This window comes from Pristiophorus japonicus, unplaced genomic scaffold, assembly GCF_044704955.1.
Source record: "Pristiophorus japonicus isolate sPriJap1 unplaced genomic scaffold, sPriJap1.hap1 HAP1_SCAFFOLD_71, whole genome shotgun sequence".
Lineage (NCBI taxonomy): Eukaryota > Metazoa > Chordata > Chondrichthyes > Pristiophoridae > Pristiophorus > Pristiophorus japonicus.
This window is the reverse complement of record NW_027254624.1, coordinates 757,505-771,021: the sequence shown is the minus strand read 5'-3', so window position 1 is coordinate 771,021 and position 13,517 is coordinate 757,505. Positions and strand designations below refer to the sequence as shown.

At 46.8% G+C, this 13,517-nt stretch overlaps 1 protein-coding gene across 1 annotated transcript; it reads left to right on the top strand.

Annotated features, from left to right (window-relative positions):
- Positions 1–8,713: 8,713 nt before the first annotated feature.
- Positions 8,714–9,076, top strand: LOC139256320 (histone H2B 1.2-like). Its single transcript, XM_070874195.1, has one exon. It carries the CDS (start codon positions 8,714–8,716, stop codon positions 9,074–9,076), a length of 363 nt encoding a protein of 120 aa, XP_070730296.1.
- Positions 9,077–13,517: the final 4,441 nt, after the last annotated feature.

Here is a 13,517-nt window from a genome sequence, read left to right as displayed (position 1 = left end):
ACAAAACCCAGTCTGTTAATCACTTTCAGCTACTGGACTTAGCATGGACCCCACAGCATCTCTTCTACCTTCAATATGTGAATAGAGCATCACGCCTGTAAACCTGGTTTAAGTTTATATCCACTCAGCAAATCTATTGAGGAAAAGCCTGTAGGCCAATGAGACACTGTTAAGGTGTCACTGTACTGCTGGTTTGCTCGGCATTTTGCCTGTAATGGACTCCGTATTTTGGTCTCCGTATTTAAGAAAGGATATACCTGCATTGGAGGCAGTTCAGAGAAGGTTAACTCGGTTGATTCGGAGATGAGGGGATTTACTTAAGAACACAGCTTGAGTAAGTTGGGCCTAAACACATTGGAGTTCAGAAGAATGAGAGATGATTTTATCGAAACATAAGATAATGAGGTGGCTTGACAAGGTGGATGCAGAGAGGATATTTCCACTTATACGGGAAACTTAAACTAGGGGACATAGTCTTAGAATAAGGGGCCACCCAATTAAAACTGAGATGAGGAATTTCTTCTCTGAGGGTTGTAAATCCATGGAATTCTCTGCCCAGGAGAGCTGTGGAGGCTGGGTCTTTGAATATATTTGAGGCGGAAATAGACAGATTTTTGAGCGATAAGGGAGTAAAGGGTTATGGGAGTGGGCAGGGATGTGGAACTGAGTACATGATCACATCAGCCATGATCTTATTGTAAGGTGGAGCAAGCCCGAGGGGCCAAATGGCCTACTCCAGCTCCTATTTAGTATATTCTCATGTTCTAACTGAACATTTCACTCAGTGTAACCTTGTCTGTAATGAAATATGTGTATTTTAATAAGCCTCATGTCCTTGTTCATATCTGCTGCAGATTCCAGAGTTGATTCCGGAGATGAGGGGGTTAACTTATGACGATAGGTTGAGTAGGTTGGGCCTATACACATTGGAGTTCAGAATAATGAGGTAATCTCAGTGTGGCCCTGAAGGACTGAGTCCAGGCTAAATTTCCCCGTGTAAGATCCTCCCCACAGATTGTCCTTTCTCAGCTCCAGTCAGGTGATGCTAAATTCTCAGGTCGGAAAGATAAAAATCCACAGCAATGTGTTGGAAGCAACACTAATTTATGTGTCTGTATTCCAAATATTAAACTTCAGTCCAGTTACAGGAGTTATTAACATCAGCTTACCAGGAGTTATAAACCCCAACTATCAAAATGAAGACAATGCAGTCCAGGATGCGATTAACAACAGAATCCAACCCTTGCAGTCACTTGTGAACTCGCTGGTGTCTCAGCAGGTTGCCTGACAGAGAGAATCCCTTCGCACACTCAGAGCAGGTAAATGGCCTCTCCCCAGTGTGAACTCCCTGGTGTCTCAGCAGGTTGGATGATGCAGTGAATCCCTTCCCACAGTCGGAGCAGGTGAACGGCCTCTCCCCAGTGTGAACTCGCTGGTGTGTCAGCAGGTCGGATGATGCAGTGAATCCCTTCCCACACTCAGAGCAGGTGAACGGTCTCTCCCCAGTGTGAACTCGCTGGTGTCTCAGCAGGTCGGATGATGCAGTGAATCCCTTCCCACACTCAGAGCAGGTGAACGGTCTCTCCCCAGTGTGAACTCGCTGGTGTCTCAGCAGGTCGGATGATGCAGTGAATCCCTTCCCACACTCAGAGCAGGTGAACGGTCTATCCCCAGTGTGAACTCGCTGGTGTGTCAGCAGGTCTGATGACTGAATGAATCCCTTCCCACAGTTGGAGCAAGTGAACGGCCTCTCCCCAGTGTGAACTCGCCGATGTGTTTCCAGCTGGGACGGGTAGTTGAAACGTTTCCCACAATCCCCACATTTACACAGTTTCTCCCCAGTGTGACTGTACTTGTGTCTCTCCAGTTTGGATGATTGACTGAAGCCTTGTCCACATACAGAGCACGTGTACCGTTTCTCCCCACTGTGAACGGTGCCTTCTGCTTCCATGGTCAAAAGCTGATGATATTCCAGTCCCGATATATCGAGTGACTGTCAGATCTTGAGGTGATGTTTGGTTTGAGCTTCCAGTCTACAAATCCTCCCCTTTTAACAGCCTGTAAAGTGAATTTCAAACAGGAAATAGGGAGTGTGGGAGAGAACCCACAAAAACACAAAGGCAGGTTGTGAAATTGAGTTCAATGAATCTGGTCATTTGTTGGGCCAGCACTAGAAAAATGTGACCATGAAAGCTGCGGGATTGTTGTAAAAACACATCTGGGTCAGTACAGTCCTTCAGGGAAGTGAACCCACCTCTCACGACAGGCCCACATGGGAAATTGTTGGTCCCACTGGGCCCAGAAGTACTGGGGGTGAAACCCAGCAGCTTCTCCCCTCTCTCCATCCAGCTCAAACTGATGCAAGAAACAGATCCACACAGGAGGCCAGGGAGTAACTTACACATCCAGCGCCCACATTGAGACAGAGCGGCTGGGAATTGCTGGGCCTGCAAGTTGTTGTTTTCCTGGTGTGGGGGAGGTGCTAACACCGGGGGTTGCTGGTGCTGGGCCCAGTGGCTCTGACTCATGGCCCGAGAGCCGCACTTGGTGTTGCCCAGGGACTGAGAGCCACACTCGGTGTTGCCCGGGGACTGAGAGCCACACTCGGTGTTGCCCGGGGTCTGAGAGCCACACTCGGTGTTGCCCGGGAACTGAGAGCCACACTCGGTGTTGCCCGGGGACTGAGAGCCACACTCGGTGTTGCCCGGGGACTGAGAGCCACACTTGGTGTTGCCCGGGGACTGAGAGCCACACTCGGTGTTGCCCGGGGAATGAGAGCCACACTCGGTTAAAAAGGAGGCAGACAAAAAGCAGGAAACTATAGACCAGTTAACCTAACATCTGTGGTTATGAAAATGTTGAAGAGCTCATTCTCAAAGAAGCATTAGCACGACATTTGGAAAAGCAAAATTCGGTCAGGCAGAGTCAGCATGGATTTATGAAGGGGAAGTCATGTTTGACAAATTTGCTGGAATTCTTTGAGCATGTAATGAACAGGGTGGATAAAGTGGGTGTGGTGTATTTGGACACCCAGAAGGCATTTGACAAAGTGCCACATAAAAGGTTACTGCACAAGATAAAATTTCACGGGGCTGGGGGTAATATATTAGAATGGATAGAGATTGGCTAACTAACAGAAAACAGAGAGTTGGGGTAAATGGTTCATTCTCGGGTTGGCAATCAGTAACTAGTGGGTTGCCGCAGGGATCAGTGCTGGGACCCCAACTATTTACAATCAATATTAACGACTTGGAAGAAGGGACAGACTGTAACGTAGTCAAGTTTGCTGGCAATACAAAGATGGGAGGAAAAGCAATGTGTGAGGAGGACACACATAATCTGCAAGAGGAAACAGATGGGCTAAGTGAGTGGGCAAAAATTTGGCAGATGCAGTATAATGTTGGAAAGTGAGAGATCATGCACTCTGGTAGAAAAAAAATCAAAGAGCAAGTTATTATTTAAATGGAGAAAGATTGAAAAGTGCTGCAGTGGAGCGGGACCTGGGGGTACTTGTGCATGAAACACAAGGGGTTAGTATGCAGGTGTAGCAAGTGATCAGGAAGGCCAATGCAATCTTGGCCTTTATTGCAAAGGGGTTGGAGTATAAAAGCAGGGAGGTCTTGCTACAGTTACAGCCGTTATTGGTGAGGCCACACCTGGAATAATGCGTGCAGTTTTGGTTTCCATATTTATGAAAGGATATACTTGCTTTGGAGGAAGATGAGAGAAGGTTCGGTCAGTTGATTCCAGATATGAGGGGTTGACTTATGAGAAAAGGTTGAGGGGGTTGGGCCTCTACTCATTGAATTCAGAAGAATGAATGAGACATGATTTTTGAAATGTATAAGATTATGGGGGGCTTGACAAGGTGGTAGCAGAGAGGATGTTTTCACTGATAGTGGAGACTAGAAATGGGGGCATAATCTTAGAATAAGGGCCCCCCATTTAAAATTAAGATGAGGAGGAATTTCTTCTCTGAGGGTTGTAAATCTGTGGAATTCGCTGCCTCAGAGAGCTGTGGAAGCTGGGACATTGAATATATTTAAGACAGAGATAGGCAGTGTCTTAACCGATAAGGGAATCAGGGGTTATGGGGAGCGGGCAGGGAAGTGGAATTGAGTCCATGATCACATCAGCCATGATCGTATTAAATGGTGGAACAGGCTCGAGGGGCCGTATGGCCTACTCCTGCTCCTATTTCTTAAGTTTTTATTTTCTTACATAGTGGGTGTCTGGTATGGGAGTGTGGATTTTACTCTAATCTGTCCATCTCGGAGATGTGGCTGAGCGTTTTACTCTATGTTAGTTTCTGACACGAAAGCATAGATTTTATCCTGTACCTGTCAATTTCTGGTAATTGCCTGTGGGTTTCATTCTGCATCAAAAAGGGCCACATTACAACATAATTCTAAAAGGACAGAGTGTTAAAAAAACAAGTCTGAAAGCTCTGAGTCTCAAAGCGAGAAGCATTCGTAATAAAGTGGACGAATTAACTGCACATATAGCTGTTAACGGATATGATGTAATTAGGATTACTGAGACATGGCTCCAGAGTAACCAAAGCTGGGAACATAACATCCAGGGGTATTCAATATTCGGGAAGGATAGCCAGAAAGGAAAAAGAGGTGGCGTAGTGTTAATGGTTAAAGAGAAGGTTAATGCAATAGTAAGGAAGGACATTAGCTGGGATGATGTGGAATCTATATGTGTAGAGCTGCGAAACACCAAAGGGCAGAAAACGTTAGTTGGGGTTGTGTACAGACCACCAAACAGTAGTAGAGAGGTTGGGGATGGCACCAAACAGGAAATTAGGGATGCATGCAATAAGGGTACAGCAGTTAACATGGGTAACTTTTACCTCGATATTGATTGGGCTAACCAAACTGGAAGCAATATTGTGGAGGAGGATTTCCTGGAGTGTATAAGCGATGGTTTTCGAGACCAATATGTCGAGGAACCAACTAGAGAGCAGGCCATCCGACTGGGTCTTGTGTAACGAGAGAGGATTAATTAGCAATCTGGTCGTGCGTGGCCCCTTGGGGAAGAGTGACCATAATATGGTAGAATTCTTCATTAAGCTGGAGAGCGACACAGTTAACTCAGAGACTAGGGTCCTGAACTTAAAGTAAATTTCGATGGTATGAGACGTGGTTTGGCTGGGATAAACTGGCGAATGTTACTTAAAGGGTTGACGGTGGATAGGCAATGGCAGACATTTAACGATCTCATGGAGGAATTACAACTATTGTACATCCCAGTCTGACGGAAAAATAAAACAGGAAAGGTGGCTCAACCGTAGCTAACAAGGGAAGTTAGGGACAGTGTTAAATTCAAGGAAGAGGCATATAAATTGGCCAGAAAAAGCAGCAAACTTGAGGACTGGGAGAAATTTAAAATTCAGCAGAGGAGGACTAAGGGTGTAATTAGGAGGAGGAAAATAGAATATGAGAGTAAGCTTGCAGGGAACATAAAAATCTGACTGCAAAAGCTTCTATCGATATGTGAAGAGAAAAAGATATCTGAAGTCTAATGTAGGCCCCTTGCAGTCAGAATCAGGTGAACTCGTCATGGAGAACAAAGAAATGGCAGACCAATTGAACAAATACTTTGGTTCTGTCTTCACTAAGGAATATACAAATAACCTCCCGAAAATACTAGGGGACTGAGGGTCTAGCGGGAAGGAGGAACTGAGGGAAATACTTATTAGTCAGGAAATGGTGTTTGGGAAATTGAAGGGACTGTAGTCCAATAAATCCCCAGGGCCTGATAATTTGCATCCCAGAGTAGTTAAAGAAGTGGCCCGAGAAATAGTGGACGCATTGGTGGTCATTTCAGATTTGTGAAGTTTAACGAAGGTTTTGTTTAAAAGTGGAGCAAAATTTGTTTCAAAATAATCTTTCTAAACCTCCCTCACCCCCACCCCAAATTTTAGAAGACTCTGCAATACTGACTGGGAAGGTGCCAATTTCCGTCCTTGATCAGGGCTGTGAGTTGATCTCAGCCAAGGCAGCAGTTCAGGGGTTATAATTGTCCTCAGTACCACTGGGCTAAATATGAGTAAAAATTAGCCACTGCAATTGCTCTTGATACTGATCCACTGACATCAATTGTGAAGTGTATGGATGTCTTTGAGGGTAGGATTGGACTCTTCTCTGATGCCGACCACGGTTAAAATCCTGCTGACACTCACTGAGTCGACTGATGATGAGGCACCAGAGGTTAACAGGTTTCTGTGGAATTGCACCCAGCCATATTTAGCACTTCCTGGAGAAAGTAACTCGCAGTTGATTTTAGAGATTAAGCATGGATGGAGAGTGTCTAGAAAAAGGAATTTACAGCTTTGGAGGGACAGGAGGGGAAATAATCTCCTATAGAATCAAGACTTGTCTGTTCTGAATTTCTATCCTGTACTTAAAGTAACAACGTTTGTAACTTACATTTGCAGGGTATTAGAATGGGACGATCTGCAGCTTGGAAACTCAAACCAAACATCACGTCAAGATTTGAAAGATTGTGTGCCCAGCTGACTGAACACTGCAAATGTTGGGACAGTGGGAATCGATGCAGATGTGCGTTTGGTGGATACACATCAGGGAGAGACCGTTTACCAGCTGAGTGTGGAAAGAGATTCAGTCTCTTATCTCACCAACTGACATTCGAGGAATTAGATAACAGACTTTCTCCTGTGAATATGGAGTTGCGTTATTGGGCCATGATGTTTTTACTTGTTCATCTAGTTGACTGTAAACCTTTGCCAATTAGCTGATGTGATCGGTTTACTTGTAGATATATTTTTTAAATACTTTTACTGAAATGATTCAAATTTAAATTGAAACCAGCTTTGCAGGTGTGATACTCTATTCACACATTGAAGGTGAGAGAGATGCTGTGGACACACGAAAATTCCAGTATGTGTAAGTGATTAACAGACTGGATTTTGTGTTTAGTGATCACGGGCGTGTTAGCTATCCCTACCCTGGACATCAAGGCACTCTGGACGGTATGGGGAACTGGGACTTGTCCTGAGAGTAACCAAAGGTCTGAGAACTGAAACAATCTAGAGTTAGAAAGAAGTAAAGGCGCAAAATGAAGCAGTCAGTAACAGGACATCAATTTGTCGCCTCTTATCATGGAGACATCAAGTATAGACACACTGTGTTATTTGAAATATCAAAATATTAAACTCCAGCCCAGTTTTATGGGTGATTAACATCAGCAGAAACAATTCCCAACTCACAGAATGAACACGATTCAGTCAGGATGTGATTAACAGCAGTACTAACAGTAGAACCCAAACTCTGCAGTAAGTTGCGAACTCGCAATTCAAATGACTGTGTAAATCCCTTCCCACACTTCCCCAGTGTGAACTCGCTGGAGTTTCAGCAGATCAGATGAGTGAGTGAAACCTTGGCCACACAAAGAGCAGGTGAATGGTCTCTCCCCAGTGTGACTGTGATGACGGATTTCTAGATCTGACTGGGAACTGAATCCCTTCCCACAGTATCCACATTTCCATGATTTCTTCATGGAGCAGGTGTCCTTGTGTCTCTCCAGGTTGGACGATCAGTTGAAGTTTGGTCCACACACAGAACACGTGTAGTTTCACCCACTGTGAATGGTGCGATGTTTTTCAGGCTGTGTAACTGGTTGAAGCTCTTTCCACAGTCAGTACACTGGAACATTCTCACTCGGATAGGGTATGTGTGTATCGCTGCTTTTCCAGTCACACTGATGTTTGAAATATTTTCCCACAGACAGAACTGAAAAATGTTTCTCCTTCCACATTCAAAGGCAGATGGTATTCATCATTTCCAGTTTACATGGTTGGGTAAGTACGCAAAGTGAGAATAAAATAAATGAACTGCTGATTTTCTCTGCTGATCACTGGGCCTTTTGTGCTGGCCCTATCGGGTAAACCCGGGCTGGCCCAATAGGATGTGCCTGGGTGACCCAATAGGGTGAGCCCGGTCTTCACTATAGTGTGAGCCCGGGCTGACCCAAGGAGGGGAGACTGTGTTGGCCCATTAGGGTGAGCCTGGACTGGCCCAATAGGCTTAGCTTGGACTGGTCTGACCCAATAGGGTGAGGCGCGCTGGCGCAGGGTCACCAGACAACTATCAGACAACAAGGCGCCCTTTCAGGGCCCACTGAGCTGGACATAAACATGTGACCAATCTGAAGCCTCGCCCACCTTTTCTCCCTGCACAAAGGACCGTGCATGCGCCGTGAGACCGCCCTGACCAATATGTCGGCCGCTGAGCACGCTCCCACCACCGGGGGAAACAGCTTTACTCGTTGGAGTTCAGAAGGATGAGAGGTGATCTTATATAAACATTTAAAATAATGAAAGGGATAGACAAGATAGTAGCAGGGAGGTTGTTTCCACTGGTCGGGGAGACAAGAACTAGGGGGCACAGCCTCAAAATACGGGGGAGCCAATTTAAAACCGAGTTGAGAAGGAATTTCTTCTCCCAGAGGGTTGTGAATCTATGGAATTCTCTGCCCAAGGAAGCAGTTGAGGCTAGCTCATTGAATGTATTCAAGTCACAGGTAGAAAGATTTTTAACCAATTAGGAAATTAAGGGTTACGAGGAGCGGGGGGTAAGTGGAGCTGAGTCCACGGCCAGATCAGCCATGATATTGTTCAATGGTGGAGCAGGCTCGAATGGATAGATGGCCTATTCTTGTTCCTAAATCTTATGTTCTTATGTTCATGTTAGTTACTGCCAAGAAAGGCGCCAAGAAAACAGTCACTAAAACAGCACCAAAGAGCGGCAAGACGCGCAGAAAGTCGAGCACAGAGAGTTACCACATTTACAGCTACAAAGTGATGAATCAGGTTCACCCTGACACTGGCATCTCCTCCAAGGCCATGGGCATCATGAACTCGGTTGTGAACGATATTTTGGAGCGCATCACTGGTGAGGCTTCCCGCCTGGCCCATTACAACAAGCGCCGCACCAATAGCTCCCGGGAGATCCAGACCGCCGTGCGCCTGCTGCTGCCCGGGGAACTGGCCAAGCACGCCGTGTCGGAAGGGACAAAGGCGGTGCCCAAGTACACCAGCTCCAAGTAAAACTGCACACTGTCCTGAGAGATCAAACCCAAACACAATGGCTCTTTTAAGAGCCACCCACAACCTCTCTGAAAGAGCTGCACAAACCCATCTCCCTTTAAACTTAAATCAGTAATTAATTCCTGAACAAATGTGTGAACCTTTGGAGTTCCAGCTGTAAATTTAGTTTTGAATTCTCAGATAAGCAGCTTCACTCTCATACCTGTTCATTTACACCGCCTGCCGAATTAAAAGCATGTTTAGAGGCTGAGACTCAGATTTCAGTCACACATTCTCTCCCGCAAGTACTTATCAAATTTATTTTTCAATTCCTGTTGCGATAGTCCGTTTATTAACCCGACACTCCCCGCAGTATAACAATCCAGAATGGGAGTTCTTGCAGAGACCAGAACCGGGGCAGTTTGATCACTCTGTCTAATATGTCCTTACTACAGATTATAAATGCACACGAGGCCCATACTTGAGAGAAGGTCACTCTGTGACCAGTAACATTTATTAGCCAGCACTGAAGTGATGAAGGTGGGTGGAGCTTCCCATTTTATACCTCAAAGTCCAGGTTAGGAGTGTCTCCCACAAGTTCACCCCCTTGTGGTCAATGTTCTCACGGTGTACAACTTAGGTCAGTTTTACATGGGTTACAATGACAGTTGAATACATGACATCACCTCTCCCCAAAGTCTTATTTGGATCACAGGTTAAGCCTCTCTGGTGGTTTACGCTCCCTTGTAGAGCGCCTGAGTTGGGGCTCCAGTTGTTGGGCGTTGGCCTGAGTGTCTGCTGTTTACGGTGCTTCAGGCCTGTCCGGACTGCCCACAGTGACTGGGCTCTCCTCCGCTTGATTCCGAAGTTCGGTCACATGGAGGAGTGAATTCTATATCGTGTTCTTCCTCTGCTTCTTCAATGTGGTTGCTGAACCCCCTTTTTGTTTAATCCAAGTGTTTGCGGCAGATTTGTCCATTGGTAAGTTTAACTATCAGAATCCTATTCCCCACTTTGGGCAATCACAGTGCCTGTGAGTTATTTAAACCCTGCAGCGTAGTTGAGGACAAAGGCAGAGTCATTGACATCAATACATCGCGCCCTCGCATTCCCGTCATGGTAGTTACATTGTGACTGGCGCCTGCTCTCAACAATTTATTTCATGGTGGGGTGTATAATGGATAACCTGGTTTTGAGTGTCCTTTTCATTAGCAACTCTGCGGGTGGAACCCCTGTGAGCGAGTGTGGTCGGGATCTATTGGCCAACAGGAGGCATGATCAGCGGCTTTGTAGGGAACCCCCTTCGATTCTGAGCATTCCCTGTTTGATTATCTGCACTGCTCGTTCCACCTCACCATTTGAGACCGGCTTGAATGGTGCCGTTCTGAGATGGTTGATACTATTTCCTGCCATGAAGTCCTGGAATTCAATGCTTGTAAAGCACGTGCCATGGTCGCTGACCAAGCCGTCCGGTCGACCATGGGTAGCGAACATTGCACGTTGACTTTCTACCTTGGCGGAGGATGTGCTTGAATTGAGAATGTCACACTCGATCCATTTGAAGTAGGCGTCTACTACAACCAAAAACATTTTTCTCATGAAAGGACCTGCGTCGTCCACATGGATACATGACCATGGTTTGGCGGGCCAGGATCAGGGGCTAAGGGGGGACTTCCCTGGGCGCATTGCCCAGCTGGGCACACGTGTTGCATCTGTGAACACAAAATTCCAGGTCTGCATCTATCTCTGGGCAACATACGTGTGACCTGGCAATTGCCTTCATCGTGACAATGCCCGGGTGCTCATTGTGGAGTTCTCTGTTGAACATGTCTCTGCCCATCTGGGGCATGACTGCAGGGTTTCCCCATAGTAGGCAATCTGCCAGAATCGAGAGTTCATCCTTGCGTCTGTGAAATGGTTTGAATTCCTCAGGGAATGCCCCGTACGTGGCTGCCCAGTCCCCATTTAGGACACATTTCTTGACTAAAGACAGTAGTGGGTCTCTATGTGTCCAGATTTTGATCTGACGGGCTGTCACAGGTGAGTCTTCGCTTTCGAAAACTTCAACAGCCATGACCATCTCAGCAGCATGCTCGGTTGGCCTCTTGGTGGTGGCTAGTGGGAGCCTGCTGAGTGCATCGGTGCAGTTTTCAGAGCCCGGTCTGTGCTGAATTCTATAGTCATAGGCGGCCAACGTGAGTGCCCCCTCTGTATGGGGGTCAATGCATTTGCATTTATGGCCTTGTTGTCGGCCAAAAGGGACGTTCGGGGTTTGTGATTTGTCTCCAGCTCAAACTTGCTGCCAAACAGGTACTGGTGCATTTGTTTTACATCATATATCCATGCAAGCACTTACTTTTCTACCATCCCGTAGCCCCGTTCTGCCTGGGACAGACATCTGGAGGCATAGGCTACCGGCTGTAACTGACCATTGGCATTCACATGCTGCAACACACACCTGACCCCATAGGACGACGCATCGCATGTTCAAGCAAGTTTCTTACATTGGTCTTATAGCGTTAACATATTGTTGGATCATAACAAATTTTGTGCTCAATCAGAAGCCCTTTCCTGGCTGTCCACCCCAGAACCATTCACGACCTTTGTGCAGGAGCACGTGTAGCGGCTCTAACAGCGTGCTCAATTTGGGAAGAAAGTGACCAAAATAATTCAGGAGCCCCAGGAATAAATGCAACTCCGTCGTGTTACGGGGTCTGGATGCTCTCTGGATCGCTACCGTTTTGGACACAGTCGGTTGATCCCGTCTGCTGCTACCCTCATCCCCAGGAATTCTACCTCAGGAGCTTGGAAGATGCACTGCACCTTTTTCAGTCGCAGACCTACCCGGCCATCGCAATCGGGGTAAGTTTACCGCCTCGCAGGCCAGAAATGATTTATGGTACCTTACAGCAGGATTTTATAACAGCAAACCTGTTGCACTGTCTGTCGGCGGTGACCAGTTTATAACCAACAATGTCTGAGGGTCATTTCTGATCAGGAAACTAACCGCTTAATTGCAGAGATTCAATGTTAATTTAGATCTGGAACAATTGTGATCGATAGAGCATTAACCTGCCCTTACATTGATACTGTGGGTAGCTCGGAAAAGAGTCTTTGGTTTATTAGATTAAATCCTGTCCGCTTTACTTGCTCTTGGACACACTGTTGGTTTTCATGGGCAGCAGCACAGCCTATATATGAGGCAGCACCCCACCCTGAGCGATGGTCACCTTTCCCAGCAGCTTGTTGAGCTCCTGGTCGTTGCGGATGGCCAGCTGCAGGTGTCTTGGGATGGTGCGGGTCTGCTTGTTGTCGCGGGCCGGTTTGCCGGCCAGCTCCAGGATTTCAGCCGGTCAGATACTCGAGCACAGCAGCCATGTAGACCGGGGCTCCGGCACCCACACGCTCAGCGTAGTTCCCCTTCCGCAGGAGCCTGTGAACACGGCCCACAGGGAACTGCAGTCCGGCCCGGGAGGAGCGGGACTTGGCCTTGGCCCGAGCTTTACCGCCGGGTTTTCATCTTCGAGACAGTTCCACAATCTACACTATCATGGAAAGAATGAGAAACTCCTCCCAAATCTGCCTTTTACCTTCTGGAGGAATGCAGGGAGAGAACTTGTGATTGGTCGCTCTGTGGTGAATTTCATTGGTCCTTTCCGATGACCAATCGCAGCCTGTTTAGCACACCAAAGAAACCTGGGCGGAAATGACTGTTCTCAACAGTCAGTCTTCGAAGGATTTAGAAATACAAAAATCCCGACAATAATTGTTAGTAACTTCCCCATTAGCCAAATATTTCCAAACACTTCTTGTTTCCCTTTGTCTTAATCCACATTTCACTTGCAAATTCCAGGCTGTTACAATCAGGATTAAATTCGGGTTCAGTTTCAAATTATCTGCAATGTGAGGGAATCACTCCCCACTTATTCTGTAACGGGACACAATCCAGCTCAATCTTTGTCAAAGTTGGATTACATAGATTATCGATCGATCCGCCGCACAGGCAGCAGTGAGACCAGAACTGGGAGTCCTTCTGAGAAAAGGGAAGAGGGTCAGAGTGTTCAAACTGCCCCGGTTCTGTTCAAAAGGGAAAGGGCGACCAGGGACCGTGTTTGTAGTTTAAGGCGGGAAAAGGAAGAACCGGACAGTAAAATCAGTTATCTGAGAAATTAAAACTAAATCTACAGCTGGAACTGCAAAGGTCCCCACACACTTGTTCAGGAAATAATGACAGTAAATTGTGTCTAAAGGGAGATGGGTTTGTGCAGCTCTTTCAGAGAGGTTGTGGGTGGCGCTTAAAAGAGCCGTTGTGTTTGGGTTTGATCTCTCAGGACAGCGTGCAGTTTTACTTGGAGCTGGTGTACTTGGTCACCACCTTTGTTCCTTCCGACACGGCGTGCTTGGCCAGTTCCCCGGGCAGCAGCAGGCGCACGGCGGTCTGGATCTCCCGGGAGCTGATGGT